General features: G+C 37.2%; 1 protein-coding gene and 1 long non-coding RNA gene across 2 annotated transcripts in view; one reads left to right on the forward strand and one right to left on the reverse strand.

Moving 5' to 3' along the window:
• Positions 1–24,008, reverse strand: part of Trdn (triadin) — a 302,783-nt gene that overhangs the window by 174,427 nt on the left and 104,348 nt on the right. Inside the window, exons 7-9 of the mRNA XM_005389153.2 lie at positions 22,147–22,200; positions 17,913–18,095; positions 12,013–12,072 (exon numbers count right to left, since the gene is read on the reverse strand). Of these exons, the coding sequence (XP_005389210.2) occupies positions 12,013–12,072; positions 17,913–18,095; positions 22,147–22,200 (297 nt within the window). The remainder of the gene's footprint in view (positions 1–12,012; positions 12,073–17,912; positions 18,096–22,146; positions 22,201–24,008) is intronic.
• Positions 1,527–22,152, forward strand: LOC102028229. Its single transcript, XR_261763.2, has 2 exons — positions 1,527–3,587; positions 18,520–22,152. It is a non-coding gene; the product is annotated as an uncharacterized LOC102028229 (long non-coding RNA).

A 24,008-nucleotide genomic window follows, 5' to 3' on the forward strand; every position in this document is an offset into this window, starting at 1 on the left:
TTTTAAAAATAACATAATTATTACTACCATGTGGGAATATCATTATTCTTTATGTCTTAATATAGAAGATTTTAAAAATCTAAAATATATGAGGCTATATAGAAGTCCTAAAATTACCCACAAATACTGAATAACTGGTTAGAGTCTACAACCGGTGACACTACTGACAGTCTTAGAAAATTCATTGCAATTATCATCTTCTACCAACAGAAAGATCTTATACAAGAGAAAGCCATGGAAGAAAAATATCTGTTTGTTAACTATGCCTATTCTAAAAGCAGTTATATCAAAACACTTCTGGGGCTTATTTACCATTTCTAGATTTAAAACAAGGGCCTCTTAAGAAAAGGGGTAAGAGCTATGAATCTATTTGAACGGTTAGAATGAGCCTTAGATTTTCAATTTTTTTTTTATCCACTGCATGTAAGGCTACACAAATGAACCTTGAAGCAACACTAGGTGAATATATTCTCATAAATTACTAGAATTTTTTTTTTCTTTCTTTTGCTTTTTTTTTTGCAGTACCAGGGATCTAATTCATGACCTTGCGCCTGCTGGGCAGGCGCTGTGCTGCTGAGCTAAATCCCCAGCCCCCTAAATTACTAGAATTCTTTTGAAACTCTCACTTTTCCATATAAGATGAAAGATAAGATTATTACAAGACTTGACACATTAACAAATAACACCTAATTAGTTGAATAATTCTTTGATTAAACCTTAATTTTCCTTGCTTCTCATGCAGCAACTCGAATTATGCTACATTATTTGCTCCTTTTCAGGCTATTTTAGAACAGGTCCTGAGGAGTCTCGGCAGGTTACCTGAAGGGAATTTCTTCTTACCTGACAGCAGACGCACACGGTCTGGACAAAAAGGACACTTTAGCATAAGTCCCCTCCCAGCAAAGCCATCCCCACAGAAAGGAACGCCTTTTTGGAAATCTGGAGGAAAAATCCTGAGAAGGTGAGAAAGATGAACGCTTAGGGCTGCATGTATTTGCTTGGCTGTTCTGGGCACAAAGCAAGAGAAGACATGAAGATCACTAAAGGGAGAGGAGCCCCACATCAGCCTTTGCCCCTTTGTCCTGACGCTGAAAGAGAGAACAGAACAACAGTGGGCAGCATCCGCTCAGAAGCACTGCGTCCGTTTCTGTGTACATTCCAGATTGATTTAGACAAACATGACACCTCAGATGGCTTTCACACACTTCAAGTAATCCGAAGGCAACTCTCACGGGGGTGTGGGGGGGATGGTGAGCTACGCAAGCCCATAATTAAATGAACATTTTCTCTTGTTTTCCCTTTCCTTTTAGCTTAACTCTATATGCAGCCTGCAGTTTACTGATGAAGGCATACAACAAGTTTTTGTTACTTCTGAGCTTCTGTCTCCAGAGATACGACTGATAAGTCCCGTGCAATCTGTAGAGAGGGTTATTTGCAATGCTTGGAAACCTGTCGTCTTTTTATTTTTAATTTTTTAATTTTTTTTTTTTTTTTTTTGGTTTTTCTCCGGTACCGGGAACCGAACTCACGACCTTGCGCTTGCCAGGCAGGCGCTTTTGCCGCTGAGCTAAATCCCCAGCCCCCCTGTCATCTTTTTAAATAACAAGATTATTTCTACTAATGAACAAAGAGGCTATACTGAGTTAAACATCGGTTTTGTCACTCAGATAAATACTGTACATCAAGAGCTTAATTCAATGACCATATCACGTTTCTGGCAAGGTAAGAGATGGAGGATCTAAAGGTAAATGTTTCCTGAAAGTGTGTAAAGGGTAGGAAAAAAAAACTTGCTAGAAAGAGATGTACAATAACATATGATAATTATATCAGAGAGATAAAGGCCATGGCAGAAAAGGAAACCACAATTTTGCTCTGTCTGGGAAATACCACGGCCACTAAGTAGGACATATTATGCTTGTGAATAGTGTGTTTTAAATGTATGTGGAAGTGCATGATTGAAGCCATATCTTAACTCTGTAATGTCTGTGTATTCCATTTTATAGGTGAAGAAAATGTGTCAGAAAAGTTGATAAACTTGCTTTCCTTCATTTGCATTTTTTCTTCATTTAACTCCTTTTACGGAAATAGCCACTCTACTTTGTTCTACTTCATTCTTTGCCTTCCTCCCTATTCCACGGCTCTAACAATCTTTTCTCTCATTTGCTTCTGAAATCTTTCTGTAGTTCGCTTAATGTGTTGTAATACTAGTGTGTCATTTCTGGGTACCTGGGGAACCCTAAGTCCTGGGTTTTAGTTCATAGCAGAGTAAGAGGAAGGTCCGTACTCCAGACTGCAGGACATCTGAGAAGTGACTTAAATTGCAACACACATAATGAACCCAAGGATGCCTTCTGAAAGAGTTCACTTTTTGATAAATATTGCATATCTCGATGTCTCATAACATCTCAGGTTCTCTTGGAGGTGTTTTTCCATTTTCTCTCTTACCACTGTTGAGTTGTGTTATTTACGGTAGGGTCAGTGAAAATTTACTTTTATTTGGAGACCTAAAACATTTTTACTCATAAAAATGCAAATGTGAATAGTGTTTCTTTCATTGTGTATATTCATCACATTTTAAGAACTCCGGTAGTTAGTGTACTTAGTTACAATTAGACAGGACAAATGTTCCCTAGAGGAGTAGAATGATTATAGATAATGGTAATGGAATATATATCTCAAAAGCTAGAATATTCTGAATGTTCTTAGAACAAAGAATTAATAAAGCTTAAGGACCTAGACTGCATATCCTAATTTGAATGGTACACAGTGTATACATGTATTGAAACATCACATGGTACATTAAATATGTATATGTTTATGTGTTAAGTAAAATACATATATAAAAAAGAAAATCTGATTTTACAGTACTAGTGAACACATTCATTATATTGCAAAAATTGTTACTTAGCTGATCGTTTTTATTCAATTATACTGACATTTTTATTTCATTCTCCCTGTCCCTTCAAATACAAAGAGTTAATCCTGTAAAGACTATTTGAGGCATTTGGTATGATGTTCTGTATTAAAACATCACATTTTAAGATTATGTAAATCAAGTATATAATATAATATTTTGTAACCTTCCATAGGGCCAATTGCATAGGTTTGTGAAAAATGTAAGCCACACTGTAACTGTAGAGATGTAAGAAATCAAACAGGGCATAATCTGTCTGGTTTCTTTTGTTGTTTCTGTGGCACTAATGAAAGATGTCTCCTTGCTCTTACACCCTTACTTGCCACAATCTGTAGATTTCAGTCCTAAAGGAAAGCCAAAGCTCAGAGAGCCGTGAGCTGGAAATGCACATTGAACATTCAACTCATCTGTTCTGAGAACCCTTCTCACAGCCTAATGTTACAGAGGAGGAAGGAGAGGCTGAACAAGACCGAGCAACTTGACAAAGTCATATTTCAAGCAAGTGGCAGGGCCTACACAGGAGCACATGCGCTGTGCCTGTGAGCTGTGCTCTGCCTCCTCCGCATGTTCTGCACTGGATGATGGTCCAGAATAAAACTGGGAGGAAACCAAGGAACAGCAAACTCGACCCCAGAAGGAAAGGAAGGTATTCCTTCTCTTAGGTTACGAACAGGTACAGTTCTAGCACTTTTTTTACTATGTTGTTTTTCACAGATACTTCTCCACATGTCCTTGTTGGTTCTTACTTAAGTGTAGACCTCAGTGAAGTTTCTGCCCTTAAACGGAGAAGGTGGTTGGTGGTATCCATGGTTGCATGATTAATTTCTTAAGTCACTTATGTATAGTTCCCATTGCCAATCCATGAATACCGGTGTCCTAAAATCTATCTTTCCTTTCTTCAAAACTATGTTTTAGAAGCAACAGCATTTGCCATAGCACAAAATTCCTCTCCCATTGCCAGTTCCACAAGCAAAAGCTCCAATCACCATGCTCCATGAGAAGCCATTTTGCCAGCACTGTTCAATTTAAATCTTCCAAAGATTCTTTTTCATAGCAAATATCATTATATCTGAGTGAACAATGGTCCTATTATCTGTTGTCAAAAATAGATCGTTTCTGATTTTCTGGTGTTTTCCAATCTTAGTTTATGGGCTGTCAGTCTAACACCTTCACTGACTCGTAAATGTATCCATTTCACATGTACTTCCATGACCCTGTTCATTTTCTCTGCATTCCAAGGCCGTTAGGCAAATGTTATCCATCACTCGACTTCTGTGGATCCACATCGCCTTCCCTGACAGCAGGAATGACCCATATGGTTCACCCAAAACGTATAACATCTGGGATTTGATTCTTACTTTGAACCTTTTCCATTATCCACCAGCAGCCAGAAGCTATACACTACGTGTGTTCGGATTTACTTTACTTACTCTGCTACCTCTGACTTCTCATTAAAGTTCTACATTTGGTTAACTTCTTTTTTAAAAAAAAATTTTTTTTTTTACTTATTTATTTTGGGTGGGCTGAGACAGGGTCTTGCTATGTAATTCAGGCTGGTCTTGAACTCACTATGCAGCCCGGGCTGGCCTCAAACTTGTGGTGATCCTCCTGCCTCAGCCTCCTGAGTGCTGAGTGCTGGGATTACAGGTGTGCACCACCACACCTCACCTGGCTGGCTAAATGACTTTTTCCAGCAAGTTTGATATGAGAATTAAATGAGATAAAGTTCATGAAAATAACTGTAATGACTGGTAGCACTGAGCAGGAGCTACACACAGGTGTTGGGATTGAGATCCTCGCAGATTCCCCTTTGTATCTGGTACTATCAGTGCCTTTAAGGATCGGTGTTAGGTACCACATTTCCTACTTCCTTGCCCTCTGCACTCTGATTTCACTTTATCCCAACACTACCTACTCATGGCATTCTTTTCAGTCCAACAAACTCCAAATACCCCTTTGCTTTCTTTTCCTTTAGTCGATATCAGTCCCATGATTTTAGCTCTATGATATACCTAAAAATCATTTCTTTCCATCTAATCTAAATACAAGCTTTTCTTCTCTTCCTCAGACCCTTCTTAAGTTCCATTCCCTTTAAACCACCTTGTGCAATAATTCCAATTATTTCTCTTTTCAAGCTTCCCTGAGGACCAACCAAAGTGAAATCCCTGCAGAGCCCTAAGAGATGGGATCAAAAAATAGTTTTTAAATTAAAAAAATTACAATAAAAACATATTGTCATTAATCGCCCTCAAAATATCCCCACTTGCTTTGAGTTGTTCTTGCCACTTTCTGAAGCAATCTTGGAAGTGCTTTTCATCCTCGGATGCACTGCCATAGCTTCCCTGATGTACTGAGTCATTCAAAATTTTTACCTTTTATGGTCATTTGGACTTTGGAGAAAAGTCTGAAGTCACACAGCATTTGATCTCACGAATAAGGTAGACAGATGAGAACACATGTAGTATGTCTATGATCCTGTCTTTATTGCCTGGAAATCAGCATCAGCACTCACTGTAGTTTTGGTCATATCTCCTAAAAACACTCAAGAAAGAGCACTTGCAGAACTGCTTCAGAAGGTAGGAAGAATAATGGGATAAGTGTGTTCAAAAGAGGAGCAGTACTTGTAGGGAATTAATGGCAATGTGTCTTGGTTATAGCTTTTAGCTATTAAGTATTCACTATATTTTTCAATCACTCTGTGTATGTCTGGAGGATAGACCTGGTGTTAATTCTAAGGATTTAGAAAAATATAGGCCTGGGTTTGAAACCTATGTATGCCACCTTGGGAGACCAGACAAATCACTTCAACTCTTTGTACCTTAATTATTTCACCTATGACAAGCATGATAATATACACTTGTGAAGGCTTTATTCACATTACACAGGATATTTCAAAAGCCGAGCAGAGATTAAGTTTTCAACACTTGGTAATAACAAAGGGTTAAGGTTAGATGTTAATGATTAGGCTGAAATTGAAATTGATTCAGTTCAAAAATTTGTGATTCTGGGTCTTAATATGACTTCAGCATAGTATGCCTTTTTTGCCAATTTCCACACAGACATTTCCAACCACTGTTCGGAGGTCCATTTTAAATTTTAGGTATTCAGGAAGATCTTTGATATTCATTTGTAAGTATGTCACTGATAAGAAATAATGACAGATAACTATGACACTTATAGAAATAACGCCATTGTGCAGTTATCTTTTACAGTAAAAGAGAAAGTAGAAAATGAGGTAATATGTGTATATTACTTCATTTATCATTTAAACAACCCTAAAAATGAATTTTATAAAGAAACTGAGATTCAAAAAACTTCAAACAAGCACAGGATTTCAAACGTAGCTTTCCTGATCTGCCTAGTTGACATGGTCTGCCTTAGTTCTCGGTATGCTATCAAGGTCCGTTAGTTTCATTGAGAATTTATTTATTCATTTATTTTAGCTATTTTCACTATTTGTGAAGACTAATACTTCTTGACTTGCTATTTTTTCCTTAAATGTCTTCTAAGGAACAAAGCCAATTTTCTTATTTTTAAAATGGAATGAAGTCCATTATATCTTGTAATTGTTATGTGGCATCAATGGAGAATTTTAAAGATTCAAGGCACATTATGGTATCCCTATGATCATATTTTTCTTACATATTGAACATTTTCATCAATTTAGTAGTTATTTTATCATTATTTATCACTTTTTACCAATAATAACTAAGACCAAAATAATAAGAAACCATTATAATGATGGAATTCTCTGGAGGAAAGGGGCAGTCATAAAATACTTCTTGCTGTGCCTGCTTCATGCAGGTTTCTGACTGTCCGGACTAAAGTGCTCCATCATCACTGAGGAAGATAGAAAAGAAAGATGGGCACTGCCTTTTCAGCCTATTTTTAGTTTTAAATTCAGAATTTGATTTTCCATCCACAACTGCCCTAAAAAATGACAGAGGAAGATACTGCACAATTATTAGATGAATCAAAAAATGAATGCGAAAAGACATAGCAACGAGCTAGACGCTAATGATTAGACAGAAATTGAAATTGATTCTACAACTGAGATCTCAGCTTGAGTCATCAGATGACAATGAATTTTCTCAACTCCAAGCATCAATGAATAAATAATACATATAAAAAGATAAAAAGAAAATATGGTATTTTCATGCAGTCAGCTCTGTAGCAAGGCAGACTTCACTGTGCTGTGTTTTGTGACAAGAGCCTGAGCCATCCCATTCTACTAAAACAGCATGTTAGAACAGTCCTCCGGTCTGAAGTCAGTGTTCCAAAATTTATGCTTTTTAAGGGCATAAATGTTAAAGTTCAAAGCAGGTATCGGGAGGAAATAGGCAACATGTAAATCACAGACTGGATTATATTTTTCATTCTAATTGTTTTTAAACATAAAAATGGAGACATTTTGCTAATATAGAAAGAAGATGATGACTTTTTCTTTTTAACAAAGTCCTTGCCATTAGAGATTTCAAAATTTACACTATTGCATTAGATGATAGATAGATAGATAGATAGATAGATAGATAGCAGACAGATGATAGAGTACTGTTAAAACCAGAAACTATATAAAATAAATATGTAGTTTACTACGCTTAAATTCTCATCAAAGTTTTCACTATCACTTCACTCTGACTCTTGTAAACTATAAAATGATTTAAAATCATTTAAAAGACTATATTGTAGGTAGTAATAACTGTTCCTGGTATGCTGAAGTTAACAGTATGTTTTCTGAGTCCCCCCTGCATACTTATCAGGCTATCACTTGTTGTGCAATTATTTGTGTCTTATCTCTCCACTAACAGCTGACTAAGGTAGCTCAACAAATACTCTTTTGATTAAACATGGTAACTTCCAAAGCTTTTGTTGTATAAAAATAATTACATGTTCAGTGGAATTAAAGTGAGGCTTTTCAGAGACAATCATTTACCTTGGAGCAAGACTTTTTGGAAAAGGATAAAGAAAGCCTGAATTTTACCAGGCTTTCTCTAACACAGCAAGGTGAAACACATTAGGTTAAACCATTTAATAACAATGACTAAACTGCAACTACATTTGACCTCTTCTGAGCAGGATCAAGCCGGGAATGGAGCTGAGTATCACTGAAGTTCAAGGAAAGGATCTTAATAAAATGAAGCCAGTAACTCCTTGCTGGTTTTTGGAACTGTGGACTTAAAACTCATTGAACTGGAATATAGGCTGGCAAAGAATAGCTTATTATGCTCAGAAGAGATTTTGGTAGGTGAGTACCCTCAATTTTAGGAAAATAAATGACACAGAAAATGGAATAAATTACCTTAACATAAATGTGTGGTTCAAGTATAAGTCAGAGAGTTACAGAACTGCAAGGGCGGGGAAACTGCTAAGGGATAAACTTTAACTATACTTTAATTATAACAGTTACAAAGATGAAAGCTGGGAAGAAAGTGTTAAAATTACTAACCCAAAGTATACTACCCCTGATCCTCATTCTGAGTTTAAATTGGTTTCATTATCTATACTAAGTATAGGAGGTCTGGGAGCAATGCGATTGCTCATTTATAGAAATCCGTCTCTTCTTTAACTTGGATTACACTGTGGGAAAGTCTATGCAATTCCCTAGTCCAGGGAGAAGTGGATGAAGAGGGAATATAGACCGAGAAACCAGATTGTGACATTTCTTTCAAAGAATCAATAAAATGAATGAAACTACCGGGATGACTGTTGCTTAAGAAAAATGTGCATATCCATAAAATATTGAAGAACAAATTGGAATCACTAGGATATCAACACAAGGAATTGCACTTTAACTATCTGTACAATCACTTTCTAAACAAAATCAAACAAAATTGAACAAAACCCAAACACAGCATCCCAAATTGAGTCTCAGTTTTCCAAAGTATGTCTGTATTGGTCAGTTTTAATTTTCTCATTAGAAAAATCAACAATTTGAATTCCTAAGGGAAAAGTGGGGTTATCAGCTCTACAAAAGCCACCAGAGGACGGGGGCTGCCTCCCACCCCATTCAAGAAGGGCTGTTTCAGACATGATCTCCAACACTGACACCTTGCCAAGGGGTAGCAGGGGAGATCGTTCAGCCATGAGAGGGCAAACAGAGTTCTATTTCTATTGACAGAAGAACTTCTCTGTCCATCGTAATTCTAAAAAACTGTTGTTTGAATGTAGCTATATGTCTTCTCTAGCTGCCCATAGAGAAGGCTTGGTAACACATATTCACTTTGTAGATTTAAATGGAAGTTTCTTATTACTGCAATTTAATGGAAAGTAAGGAAGTACCAGAGACTTGTAATTAGGTACAACAAAATGATCTCATCCTTACAATTTTACTTATTAAGGTATATCTATAATTGAGTGTGGACTGTCACTGACCATTATGTATTGCATTTTCTTTATTCACTATAGAGAGTCAGAAGGAACAATTTAATTCAACTTCAGCTTTATAGACTAAGAGTTAGCTAAAACTTTAAATGATATCTTGCAAGTATTTTATTCTCCAAATGAACTAATTTGGGCCGCTTCTGAGAGTGTGACAATATTCTACCAGGGAATTACTTAGTCCCGCAGGGGAAAATCAATGCTAGTTTTAAAAACTCATTACCAGTAATTAATAATGAACTCCATCTAAACACTAACAGGTGTTCCACTAGTCCCAAATAGAAGCAGATGGAAGCACAAATGTTGTATAAATAGTGGAAGCGCGCAGAGCAGTAAACTTGGCAGGGATTGTTTTATTCTCTAATTGTTAGTCACACTCAAGGTCTTATCACCCGCGTTTTCTCTAGACTCCCAGATTAAATCTGTGTCTATCACTCCTTATTTTTGGAACTGCACATCATCGCTGGTGCTTTGTCACTGCACTATATGTACTGCCCCACTGGCAGGGATAATGCTTGTGAGCGTCCCTTTGGTATATCTATGAAACATTATTCACGAAACCTCCTCCATCCCCCAATTCCCTTGTTGCACATGGACAAGCAATACCTGTGTGAACACACTTTCGTTTCTTAAACTTTCAAAATAATGCATGTAGAAGGGTGAAATAAATTACAGAAACCGACAAATCAATAATTGGTATGAAATAACTAACTTTCTATAACTGCAAATTATTTTCAGGAGTTGCAATATTCTATGGAGCTGTAGATTTGAATCTGTGCTTAGTCTTCTGGGCCTTGAACATACAAGGCACTGCCTTACTACGGAGTTAAACTCCCAGCTCTAAGTCCATGATTTTTTACAGTATGTCCTCATATGTCTCAAGAAGGGCACTCTGTGTTGCCATCAGTGAAATTCTCCATAATTCCTGCACAGATGGTTTTTATACTTTTGATCTTCAGCTATTTCATTTTTCAGACAGAATCAGTTGGTAATTGTGACTGTTAAACAGCTCATATCCTAAGCTAGATTTCACGCTGCATGGTTCTCCTTATCTTAGGAGGTATATTTTACAAGCAATAACTAAATTCTATGAATAATTTCAGTGGCACAAACAACACACTATTTTTCTTAAATAATGAAATTTAAAAACTAATAGAATGTAAACAGCACAATGTATATTAGTCATTAATCGTTTCATGCTCAGTGGTAATGTAGATTGCACATCATCAGTCAGCTTATCATGAAAAATAATGCACAGAGAGTATGACTTTCTTAAACTACCACAGCTAAGCAAAATGGACGACACACCTATGCTCAAATTGAACTTGTGGTGCACATGCATCTTACATCATTAATGGTGAGCTATCCTTGCCTGGACCACTTATCCAGACAGACTATTGTGGAAGTAGTGAATTACAAGGAAATTTATAAGGACACTTAGTTGTATGCCTGCTAGGTTCTTTGTCAGAAAGGTCAGGTCGCTCCTGTGACCTCTGTTTTATATGTAAGTGCTGGCAGATGACTGGAGTTTGGTGGTTTGCTTCAGGTCTCATATTAGAAAGAGGTAATGTTAGGAATCATGTCTGTGTTTGTGTTCAATGCTCTTTATTTTCTATTACATTATGATCTTCTTCAGTACCTCTATGTAGTTTTACTGCACATAATTTATGTTACTGTATGTAAATATTGAGCGTGACCAATTCCATCAGGTCAGATACTATAATTTTAATCTTAGTTTCTTCATTTCCAGTGTCAACTCAATAAAAATGTAGTAGAAAAAAGGGCGAAGGAGGACAGGTAGCAGGAGAAGAGGAGGAGAAAAGGAGGAGGAGGAGGAGGAGGAGGAAGAGGATACTATCTCACAGAAGTTACTGACATTAAGATTTCCAGAGAGCTAAGTTTCTGATGATATCTTCAGTTTCTAAGGTCTAGATGTATCATATATTTGCTTCAGACATGATCTGCCTATTTATCAATACATACACAAATACAATTCTATATTTCAGAAGGACTTCCAATAGACAGTGAAAGAAGCAAAATATGATTTTCTCTCAATAAAAAGCGTCAGTGCTCTAATGTAAGCCAACCCCTGCCTTAATGACACCACCTTTGTAGAAATGTTTCCCCAAATGTGGAAACGAGTTCCTTCATCTTTTTAACTCTGCAAAAGGCACAGGGCAAGCAATCAGACTAATTACTTCAACTAAGAACCCTTCCCGCTGTGTGGATGGCCAACTCCGGGGAAGAGTACCTCCACCACCGGCATTCTGAAGTCACCAAAGAGCATACGCAGATGAGAAAATCAAAATCTTTGGGGACGGAAATGAAGCATTTGAAATGAGATAGATTTAAATTTGGATTTTGCTCACTACTCAGATGGGAAGAATACGTCCATTGTCCTAGATCTTTTTTCTGCTTCTACCAAGAATACACCAAGATGATTTATTGCTTTGCTCCAAGATATTATTAAAGATATTAGCATTTTTACATATAAAGATATTAGCATGTTTTAGCTTTCGGCTGACTTCATTTGCAATAGGCCATGCAATGACTGAGAGTAAAATGAAAGACCTTCATGCCAGTTATTATTTCTGCTTTTTATTGGCTTTACACTCTGCACATGCATTATGCAAATTTTCAAAATGAAAATACCATTTAGTACATAGAAAAAGCCAACAAAGACTGTTAAAACAGACAATTACAAGAACTGTTTGGAATACCTGGTTTTAAATCCCCATGGACAAACATGTCAATCATATATCGACAGAATGCATACTGATCTGACAGAGTAGAAAGAAAAAAAAGCAATGAAAAAGTGTCATCAGCTGTTCTCTTTTTTCTATGTTGAAATGGTTTACAAAACACAAAATAGCACACTTCTATTTTGCATACTACACATTTTCTGCGAAGTAATAATTTTCACTCACATGAATATACAAGGAGGACGTAATAAATATAATGCTTCAGTTATTCCACACAGAAGTAACTCTAAGTGTTGAACTAGACTAGTGCAGATAACATTATCATGGTTGATTTTAAAAGTCAGAACATTTTTCATCAAATTTGCTACAAAAGTCATCATATTAGACAATCGTTTTAATTTCTCTCCTTATAGACTTATAATAGTGAAACTAGCTTTATGAAGGAAAATTATTCCAACTTGGAAGAGTTTACCATTCACTTTTAGCGCCTCTACTAGGTAAGTGAAATTGCAGAGTGTTTTTTTTTTTTTTAATTTTAATTTTTATTTTTATTTTTATTTTTTTGGTTTTTTCTCCGGTACCGGGAACCAAACTCACGACCTTGTGCTTGCCAGGCAGGCACTTTTGCCGCTGAGCTAAATCCCCAGCCCCTGCAGAGTGTTTTCTAAAGAACTTCAGGAGTGCAAACCCTTCCATGGTCTGTTTGGGGCCCTCTGCATAGAAATCCATTTAGTTGAAAGGTAAATCAGGAAAAACAGACTAATAGCAAATTATATCATCAGTAAGCTAATTAACTGAGTAATCTTCGTAGGATAATTTTATGATTTTTGACTAGTCTATGGCTGATGAGGAAAATTTTTAAAAGCATATTCTGTAGTAAACATTTGGGGCAGACACTGTCAAAAATAATTTCAAGAGTTGGGTAATTTTTCCTTTAAATTAAAGACCTTATACTGAACTTCAAAGTCTCACACAACTTGCCTGTGGTCTTCAATGATAAAGATTCCATTGATAAAGACTCTTAGAAGATTCTCTTAAGTTTTACCATAGTTTGCAGTGTTATTTATATTTTCATATCCCTAAAATAGACATCTTATTAATCCACCAAACCCAAAGGCATCTTTAGGACAAAGAAATTTTATTGACTTTATACAACAGTACATAATTTAATTGCTTCAAAATATGTATATCAAACAAGACATAACAGCACATGTTACTATATACATACACATTCCAGGATTTTTGTATGTTTTACTCTTAAAATATTAGCATCTTTTAAATCAATTTTATTATGGAATTATGCCAGATTGTTGGAAAACCAAGTAATTATTGCACTAGATCAAAAAAATATCATTTTCATTACACCTCAATGTAAGGCAAAACCCATAAACTCTCAAAATGTATGTGCAGTTTGATTGTTGAAATAGAATGCATTTTCCCGCATGTGAGCTGGGGAGGGAGAGGAGCGAATGTTCATCCACAGATGAATCCGTGAATCTACTTGCTTTTTCGAGCACTGCAGTCATAGGTACAGTTTCAGATCCCAGGACCTGAGTGTGCTGTGCTCTGCTGTGTTGTGGAGGAAGAGGAAGCCTAATGCAGTAGATTGCTCTTTGCTGGGTAAGATTTGCCTTTAGAGTGGGTGATTTTGTTCTAAGACAAAACAAGACGGAAAGGACATTATTCTTAAATGAAAATGAATTGGACCAATGGGACACTGTCAGCCTTTCCACTTTGCTTCAATACCGTAAGTGATTGTTCTTTTAGGTTTGTCCTTCATATAACTCAGGAGTACCTCTTAAGTGGCGACTGAACATCAGAAAAGAAAAGTCTGTCAAAACGCAGGTGTATGGAATCTGTCATCCAGAAAATTTTTAAGGCCACGGATCTGCAGGTTAGGAATATGCATTTTTAACAGACTCTCCGATACACCCAGTTCCACTACAATCACTGAGGTAGAACCCTCACTTCTTTCCACAGTGATTTCCAGTAACACTATAGCCTTCTGGGGCAGCGAGTGAGGTTGTCTGTTTTTATACATGTAGCTTTAAAAACTAATTTAGCTTTAAAAACTAATTGCTGCTGAGGATGGGGTACATGTCTGGTGTTCCAAGGATGATTCTCACACTTTCAGTGAGCAAGTCTGTTTTTATACATGTCTGAAGGTTAAAATTCAAACCTAATTAAAATTACAAAACCCCCCAAATAAAACATTGTTCTGTGCCCTGGTTGTGACGGGGTGACAGAATGGATGGAATTGACAGTACTGAATTAGCTAAAATTACACTTCTGTTTCCTCTTCAGCTGAATAGTCAAAATATAGCAAAACCTTTATAATTACTAGTTTTTTCTTAAGGACTGTGCTTATATTTATTATACTAATAATTTGTGGCTCCAAAAGTCATTCATTTAATTAAGGCACCAACAGTCCATTGAGCATCTAACTTGTACAAGCAAACCTGTGTGGATTCAAAGAACTTTTTTCAATCTGGAAAATCTTTCAGGGCTTTAAACGATGTGGTTCTGGTAAGTAATCCTGTGATCCTGCATAGTGATGTCACCAAGGTATCTGAGAGGAATGTTTAAAAATGCTTTCAACTATGAAAGCTGAGCTATTTTAGGTTAGGATGCCCATCCCCAGCTGTCACGAGGGTATAACTCAACAATGAGTAGCAGTTCGAGGAAGGTAGGCATCAGGCAGTCTCCAGAGTCTGCTTCACCTGCCTAAAGATGGGACAAAGTCAAGCCTTCCTGATTTTGGAAGACTTGTTTTCTAGAAATTCTTCTTTAAACCCACCTCAAATAATGAAGCAGGAGAGTTTTGCTAAAAAAGCCTGAACTGCCTCATCAGTCTAATTCCCAGAGTTAGGGAACAAGAATTTTAATAAGCTAATTGCCTGTGTGGTCATCACTTCCAAGTTTTTTTTTTTTTTTCCTAAATAAGCACTCTTTCAGGATGATCCATGCTGTTCATATCTCTCTTTCCTGATCCTCAGGGACCAGGGAACAGGTGTCACTCAGCTGCTGCTGTGCCCATGTGTCATGGAGTGGCAGCTTAGGGAAATGTGTCCTGGGCCCAGAATGTCAACAGGAAGGAGTCATAAAAAATAATTGCTACTGAGGATGGGGTACACGCCTGGTGTTCTAAGGATGATGCTCACACTTTCTCTGCCTGTCACAAAAGTATAAATAAGTGTTAAGGAAAAAAGCAAGGAAAGAAAAAAATGAGCAATTGTGTACTGGCTGGGATTGTCTTTGCCTTTCCCACAGACTTTCCAGAAACTACCAGAAAGGAGGAAGCAATGTCTGTTCATGCCAAAGCTTCTGACCACAGGAGGAATAGTTTACAATTGGTCCACATATGCTTGATTATGTGATATATTAGTATGTGTAGATTTACGGTAGGATGTACATAAATATACATCTTATTCTCAATGCTGAAAATATTTATATATTTACTGTCTATTAAATAATTATTAATCCATGTATCTCATGTAGGTCTACAAATGAATGAAAGACCTATTTGTTTAGATGAACTACTTACAAATCTACATGAATAGAATACTTCAAATTCATTAGATCACTGAAGCTAAGCAAATAAATATTTCCTTGACCAAAGAATTAAATCTATTTTACTAAGTCATGAATGCAAGAATCTCAAGCTCAAAACCACCCCATACCTTTTAAAAACACCATACCTTTATCTTGCTTATTTAAAATATCATATGATAATTTTTAAAATTAAGAAATGCTCTCAAATCTTTTCTTAGAAGAAAATTTATATGTTTATGTCTGACCAGTCATTATCAGTTAAGTTTTTGTGACTTAAACTAATGGTACAGTACTTAATTGATGGTAGCTCTTCTTAACAGGGAGCACTTATTTAATAATAGCATTTGCTTAGCTGATAAAATCATATTTATACATTTGTGTATAACTCTATGTGACATTTGAATGTTTTTAATAGATAAACAGTTTTCACGTAGAAATAAAAACAAAATTGAAAATGGAATGGTAATATAATGCTATCATTACAAATTTAATTATGGATAGCAATAAAATGTACTATTTGTGATCTGGAAAATAAATATTATTTGAAAGTGTCCAGGTGATATGCCTTTATCAATAAAATTTGTCCTGGATGCCCCAAAATTACTAACAATAAAAGCCTAAAATATGTTTATTGTTATATTTATCAAATATTTTGATATTCCTCTGTATAACTGGCACACATTTTTATATGCTGTATTTGGAGATGAAAAATTTACACTATACTTAGTGTGTTTTAACTGGTTTCATGTGATTATTTTCTTCTTTAAAGGGTAATCTAAAATGCAAAGTACTTTATGATAAAAAAACATAATAGTGAATCATAAGAGTAATTTTCCTATTTTCTATTATAATAAAATATTCCATTCAAAGTAATTTTTAATTTCTTTACTGTGTCCTTTTTCTACACAAACTACTCCAAATATGACATACTTTAAAGAGATAACTAATTTTTAAATTTTCAAGACTATATAATTATCTTGAAAATGGAATAAAAACTTAATGCTCTAAAATTTGAATTCACTCATAAAGTGTTAGATTGAGATAAATGTAAATCACCTAAATTATAGTTTGTAAATCACCAAAAGGAAGCAAAGGCTCTTTCCTCTTTTCTTTCTCCCTTTTAAAATTTGTATTTAAAAATATCTTTTTTATATGAATCCAAGTTTACAATATTACTGCGTGTCAAAGTTTACAAATATTGTTAATTTGAGGAAAAAGATAAAACTACAAATAAATAATAATAAAATACAAAAAGTAGATTACAAATTTTATATCATGGACCTTACAGTGAGGAAAAACGGTCAGTTTCACTACCCACATGGCTGACTCAGTAATAATGGATTAAAATGTTTTAATGTAAGATCTCATAGAAGCCAATTCCTTGACTTTGGCCCACTAATAAGATGATTCAATTGCAACCAGAGTTACAGGAAATTTTATTCTGCAACAGCGTTACAAAACATTATTTACAGGAGCTGTGTGCACAGACTGACTCATGTTCTGGGTGGACAGTTGCAGGGTGTCCACCGGGACTCGGGGTGGTCTTAGCGAAGAGCAGAACCAGCAAGCTCCAGAGGGGTGAGACACAAAGTCGCTCAGTGACCCCTCAGAACACCCCGCTAAGGGCACCTTCCGTGGATTCTATTCCACATCCATCCCAGTGCCATGTTCTGGACACGGGATATGTTTGACATCTCTCCTGCTGCGGAGGAGCATGTGTCCTGTGTAGCGTTTTGAACTCACCAATTTTGCCGGTGAAAACTGTCACCGAGCCTTGAAGCTCATTTTTCTATAACTTGTTATTAAATTAAATGAATTTTAACTTTTAGTAAGAATGTTATTAAATTAATTTAATAATTTGATGTATATTCTAAATAATAGGCTCCTGTAGAGGCATATAGAAGTCATACAAGACTTTTTTGGATATTTATTCTCTGGGATTTGAACACAGACTCCTGAACAAACACCCTGAGAGTTGCTGTCACTTTTTTCTGGACTGCTTTTGTTCCAACAGCACGACAGCCACAGCGGTTCCCTTGTTATTCCACCTCTTTGGGAAAATTCGCTTCCTCCAGAATTCTCAACAGTTACCACCGACTTTTAAATAGCTCCAGATGATAATTCAAACCCCATTTGAAAAATACTTCAGAATATATCTTTACCTATGTGAACACGTTTTAGTGTTTCTATAAATACATATTAATTCTCCACTGATCACGCTTCCGGTCAGGCATGTTTACTTGCGTCAATCTCTGACCCACGTTTGAAGTCTGACTCGGTCTTTTTCAGGTTTCAATTTCACAGCATCTGCTTCTTGCCCGATATCCTCTTAGCTCCTCTGGCCGCCTCCTCCTGAAAGTGTTTACCTTTCTGATCCTGTTCCCGCGCAGCCGCAGGCTCCTTGCCGTCCTTCCCCTTCGCTTTCGGTGGGGTTTTCTGCACCTCTTTCACCTTTGCTGCTGTTTGCTTCACCTTCTCCTGCTTCGTGCCTTTCACCTCCTTTTTCGGCTTCTCCTCGGTCTTCTCTTTAGTCTTTGCTTTCTTGTCATCTGTACAGAGTCAAGAAACACTGGCTTACTTCTCCTTACGTGCATTTCTTCTATAATTGTCCTTCAACCCAATTTTAAAAAGAGGAAAGAAAGAAAAGTTATAAAAGTACCACCTATGAAATAAATTATCAGTTTCATGTAGTTTATGCAATATTATGTTAGACTTAGACCTTGTCTGACAAACATGTCTTTTTCTTCATTTTTTCATCAAATATTTAACTTTTTAATTGGCATATGCTTGTGATACATAATAGTTACATTTGCCTTGGGGAGCTAATGCATATCCATACTGCACCTACTCCTTCACGCCTTCCGCCCTCCCAGCCCGCCTGTCTCTTCCTCTCCCACCTCCATGAATCTACTTTCCTCTTTCTTAATTTGTACAGGGAAGCACTGATTTTGTTTGACCTTTTTTAAGTTACAGGTGGTCAGGAACTTAGCCCGGCCCGGAAGAGACTTCTGTGATATGCGGAGGATGGGTGCACAAGCATGCTCATGGGAAAGTGTCCGCCCCAAGGAGCCTACTGAGCAGTGTGTTTTTGAAGGAATGACCATATCACTGCATTTGTAAGGACTAGACCCCACCAAAGGCCTTCCGCAGTACTGTAATCCCCCATGAAACTTGCCAATACAGTGGGTACCTTTTACTGAGACTCATGTTAAAGGATTTCATGAGGATACTATGGTCCAGTTTCTCAACTTTGGTGCAGACTACACCAGATAACGTTGGCTTGGGCCATGGAGTGAAGAATAATAGTAACCACTTCTGATCCCAGCAGTCGTGCAAGCCCAGAATCATCTGAGACCCTGTACTGAATGGACCGGGCTAAGGTACTGTTACTCACAGACTGTCCAGAGAGAGGCTACTGCATTAGGGGTCAGAAGTTACTCCTACAGTGAAATAAAATTTGAGCCACCACCAGTTTCCTCACTAAGGGCTTTCCCAAAGGTGAGGTGTGTTGAGAGTTTTCAAGGAGGGGCTCTGTGCTACGCACACCGTGCAGTCGTAGAAGTCTCATACAACGATTACCCACCTCATCAACCTCCAATGACTCTGTGATCACACTAAGGGGATTTTCTTCCACTGCCTTTAAACCATTCCTCAGTGTCCTTTCCTTATTTCTGCCCTTTGCTACATCAGACACATACATTTCTGTGACTGAAGAGAAAAGTAGCTGTCTGAGGACGACTTCCAATTGACATCATTTTGGAACCTCACAGGGAGATGTTCATTACTGTCCAAATGGAGAGAAAGTTCTGCTGCGGTGACCAAAGACATCTCAGATCATACAACTCAGACATATACCACCCAGAACAACCCATCCAGAGAACCTGCTTGGCTTAATCTCATGGTGAGCTGATGGAGCTTCAAAGATCAGGAAAATACTGATAACATCGGAATGATGCTTCTGTAGTGTTGAAAACCCTGCAAATCCTGCGTTCATCCTCTCTCCCCTCACAGAGTCCTTCCCAAGATTTCTTTCTCCACTACCTGACATCCTGTTTCCCCATCTCAGATATCATCTACATGCCAAACAGTGTCAAACGGCAGGGTCTCCATTCTCCAAGTCTTTGATATATCTAAATGCCGTAATACTCACTTCATGCAATAAACGGTTCTGACAATGGAATTCACCGTTCTTTCCCCTCAGCTTTTCTGGGCCTTCACTTTGATTAGAGCTGGCATTTTGTTCTCTACTGTATATCTAGAAATACAGATCACTGTCCATCTCTCTGTCTTCCCTACCAGGTTCCAAGCAACTTGTAAATAAGAATTCTATTATCCACTTTTGCATCACCGTTGTGTCTAGTACAGTGCATTTTTTTTCAGAAAAAAAGATTAAGTATACAGTATTTGCAATTAGCTATTTTGATCAAAGAGTAAATTTTCCCTATCTTGGTCCATGTGTACAGTAATATATGCATGACATGTATAAATAGAAATGTTTAGAATGAATGTGTGAAGTTGGACACATGGACCAGGGTAGACTAGTAAGGGCCTGCTGCTTTGTAGGAAGAAGTTCTGAGAGTCTAGCCATCACGGGCCTCGAGCAGACCGTGGTTTGAACAGAGAAAGAAACTGTCCGTGAACAACAGTATATGGCAGAGGGATTAGGTGAGAGAACCATGAACCCTCAGCACGAGACCCTGATCTCCATCACGCCTGCTTCTTCTCTCTTCTGTAGGAGGAATGAAGCCAGCTATCATGCCAAGGAGATGCACAGGCAGGGGCTGAGGCCTCACTCACACAGCTATTGAGAACCGGACCTTGCCTGCAGCCATGTGCATGGCCTTGGAAGTGGCTATTCCCTGGCTGAGCTTTCAAATGACACCACAGCCCTGGCATGGTTGAGGCTGACTGAGAAACTGTGAAGCAGAGGAATGAACTAATCACATCCAGATTCTTGACTCACAGACACTGTCAGATATGATGCACTGTGACTTACATTTCAAAGTCTATGGTGATGTTTTAGCTAGCGGTAAATAACTAAGACAATATTCAGCATGCACTGACTGAATGAAGAAATCATGCTTGAAGCCTTATTTGTCTGAAAAGAATACTTGATTTACAGTTAAGTCACCTAAACTTTTTAGTGTAATGCAATTATATACTAGTTATAGGATCATGCCAACTTCTTTGTTTTCTCTGGGGTTCAGATACATCATCTGTTATGGTAACAGATTACTTGGTAAGTAATTTATACAACTGATAACACCTCTGCCAGCATTTAGATTTCATATGTATATGTATTCACAAATACACATATATGCATACAAGTTGTACCTATGTCTATGTAATAGGAGAGACCTAGATAAAATAAGATTGCATTAAATATAAATTTAGTCTTCTGATGAAATTGATGTTACCTTCCCAGAAACCTCATTTTACAATTCATCCATTTTAACTTCAATAAAATATTTGGTTTTCTTGTGGTAAAATTTAATTTAAAATACATATGCTTCAAATGTCTAACATTTTATATTGTTGAATAATCACTGAATTTTCAAATTATTTGAACATGCTAGGTTAAGATATCTAAAGTGTACTGATCACATACAATGTACATTTTAAAATATGAGGAAGACATTTACATTTAGAGGATAAGATTGGAGTATCAGTTAAAATCCAGATGTCTCCATCATTTAATAAATGGCAGACAAATGTATGACAGAAAAATCAGGTTTACTTAATCTTTCAAACTACGTAATCTTACAGCCATATTCTAAGTGATTGGGATTGCGAGAGAGAAGACAAGTTACCAAGGTATTTTTGGAGTTCGAAATCTTAAAATATTGATCAAGATATATCTGTGAAAGAATTTTTGAACTTGCAATTCCAAAACTCAAATGCAACTTGCAAACATGATAAAAAGATAAGATGTTGTTTCCTGTTGCTATGGTTACAAATTATCATAAACTTGGCTGGTCAAAGCAACACCCATTTATTTTCTCCCAGTTTCTAAGACTCAAAAGTGCTAGTTCAGTAGGATCCAACCCAGCTCTTTGCTGAGGTTTCACAAGGTAAAAGCAAGCTGTCAACAAGCTGCATTTCTCAGCAGAATCTGTGGAAGAATCGGTTTCTACACTCCTTCCACATGGATGTAGGAGTCATTTCTTTCTCGCGTTCCATGTTGTTCCTGCATTTTTATGCAGCCCAAGTCCTTACGCTTCAGATCTTCCTTTTCTTTTGATCCTGTTTTTAAATACTTTGTGAGAATACATTAAGCCCACCTGGATAATCCTGGAAAATCTCCTTATTTTTAGATGAAGCTCCATTCTCTGTAAGAAATTCTTTTGTCATGGTATGTACCAAACAGTAAGGATGACGCTAAGGGCCAGATCACAGAGACCAAAATTCAGCCAATCATGTACAACAAAGCTCTTGATTTCCTCTCCTGTTTTGACATGATCTGTGGTTTTACCTACTCAGTTTTGTCATTTTTTACATATTAAATTTCATTGCTATGCAAATGCCTACAAATATCTTTACACAAAATGTAATCTATTGAAGGAAAAATAATTTAAGTAAGGAAATAATAAAAGAAGTTACCTTTTGTCTTTGCTTCTGTTTTTTCTTTTTTCTCAATTTTTTCCTTGTGAATTGCTTAAACAGAAAATTTTACATTAGAATATATGTTTAACAGACATCAAAACCAAGTTTCCTCTTGACTTCAGTTTTATAATCACCAAAATGAGAAAATACTTCTGAAGACTTATAACATTGATAAATCTAATTTGGGAATAAAGAGTTCATAGTGAGATAATCATTATGTAGAATTCAACATAAAACTTGGCATTTAGACTTAGAAAACATTTTGAAAGCTAGATCCACCCTCTTTCTTTTTTAAGTCCTTGCTCCAAGTAGTTAGAGATTTCAGGGAAGAAAAACCAAGATGGGACAATTTTATAAGAATTCATCTTTATATCAGGAAGAACGTTTCAGGAAGAATAATAAGAATCTCTAAATCAGGGCTGAGATGGTCATTGGCCATCCTACGCCTTAGAACAAGCACAGCTGGTGTCTGCAGAGGAGCAATGCCTGAAGGGATCGGCTCACACGGGGAAAGCCTTCATCCTCCTGCCACGCCAGTGTCATTTTGACAATCAGAAACATTTTCAAAATGCACATCTTTAATCCCAGCGCACTCTGGAAGGCTGAGGCAGGAGAATAAAGTCCAGCCAGCGTAACTTAATGACTCAGTGAGAACCTGTTTAAAACTAAAAAACACAAAAGACAGTGAGGGGGCTGCTGATGTAACTCAGAGTAAAAGCACTTGGTTCAATCCTCAGTGTGACAAACAAAGAAAAAACGCTTTTCCCAAGATTCCCTAAAGGGTAACATGTTTAGTGAAGAACTAATAACGGTGCAGAAAATCGTTTGAAAAAGGGCTATTGATAGAATTCAGTTTCTTGGCAGAACAGTACCCTACATGATACCTAGAATTTTACAACCTCCCATTCACCAATGGAATTAGTACATCAGCGTGCGCTTCTTTGGGCTTATCTCTTTGTGCACTGATAAAATCTGCATCTCTCAATAGTGTGAATGACAGCGATACTACAAGTACAATAACACGGGCAGCGTGTTCTTATATGTCAAATGTATTAAGCAGGGTGATTTAGTGGTTTCCCTAAAAAGCATATAGTTTTTCAACATCCAAATATAATTTGTTGGAGAATAACTGGGAAAATTAAATAAATTATATGAAATTCAGTAAAACAAATATGTTTAATTAAACACTTAGGAAGGAGCCAAATTAGACCTCAAAACATTTCTATTTGTCCAGCAGTGTAACGCAGCTAGGGGCATCAGTTCTACTCACAAAAGGAATAGAATGTTAGGGGGGCCTAGTGGGAGAGATGTGGGAGTGGCCCCACCCCGCGGGGGGATTCATGCCCTCCTCACAGGGTGAGTGCATCCTCGCAGAAGGTTTGTCTTGTCAGAGCGTATTATGGTAGAAAGTGGGTTTTCTTCCCTGACTCTTGACTATAAAGCAGCAGGAGGAATCTCACCAGGAGGGGAGCCCAAATATGGACTTTATTTTCTAATTTCTCAATCTGTGGTGTTTTATTATAGAAACAGAAGGCAGAGTAAGTTGCAATCTGTGAATAATTCCCCAGAATCTTGGACCAACCAGGAATGCCTCATAGAAAGCAGAAAACAAAAGTCTCAGTGGAAGGCCACGTGACTGAGGGGAAGCTGCCTAAAACCGGGTGCCTCTTCCTCCAGGGATTCGGTCTGCCCAAGAGCCACGTCCACCGCCGGGGTTCCAGGCCATAGCAGCGTGGTCAGCAGATGCGGGGGCAGGGACATACCACCCAGGGCCGTGGGCAGGGAGCACGAGGAGCACTGCAGTGAGGCTAAACAGGGAGCAACTCACACCTGGTCGTGCAACTGCGCTCTTGTACTTG

The sequence above is a fragment of the Chinchilla lanigera genome, unplaced genomic scaffold (genome assembly GCF_000276665.1).
Source record: "Chinchilla lanigera isolate Chin_1 unplaced genomic scaffold, ChiLan1.0 scaffold00035, whole genome shotgun sequence".
Classification (NCBI taxonomy): Eukaryota; Metazoa; Chordata; class Mammalia; order Rodentia; family Chinchillidae; genus Chinchilla; species Chinchilla lanigera.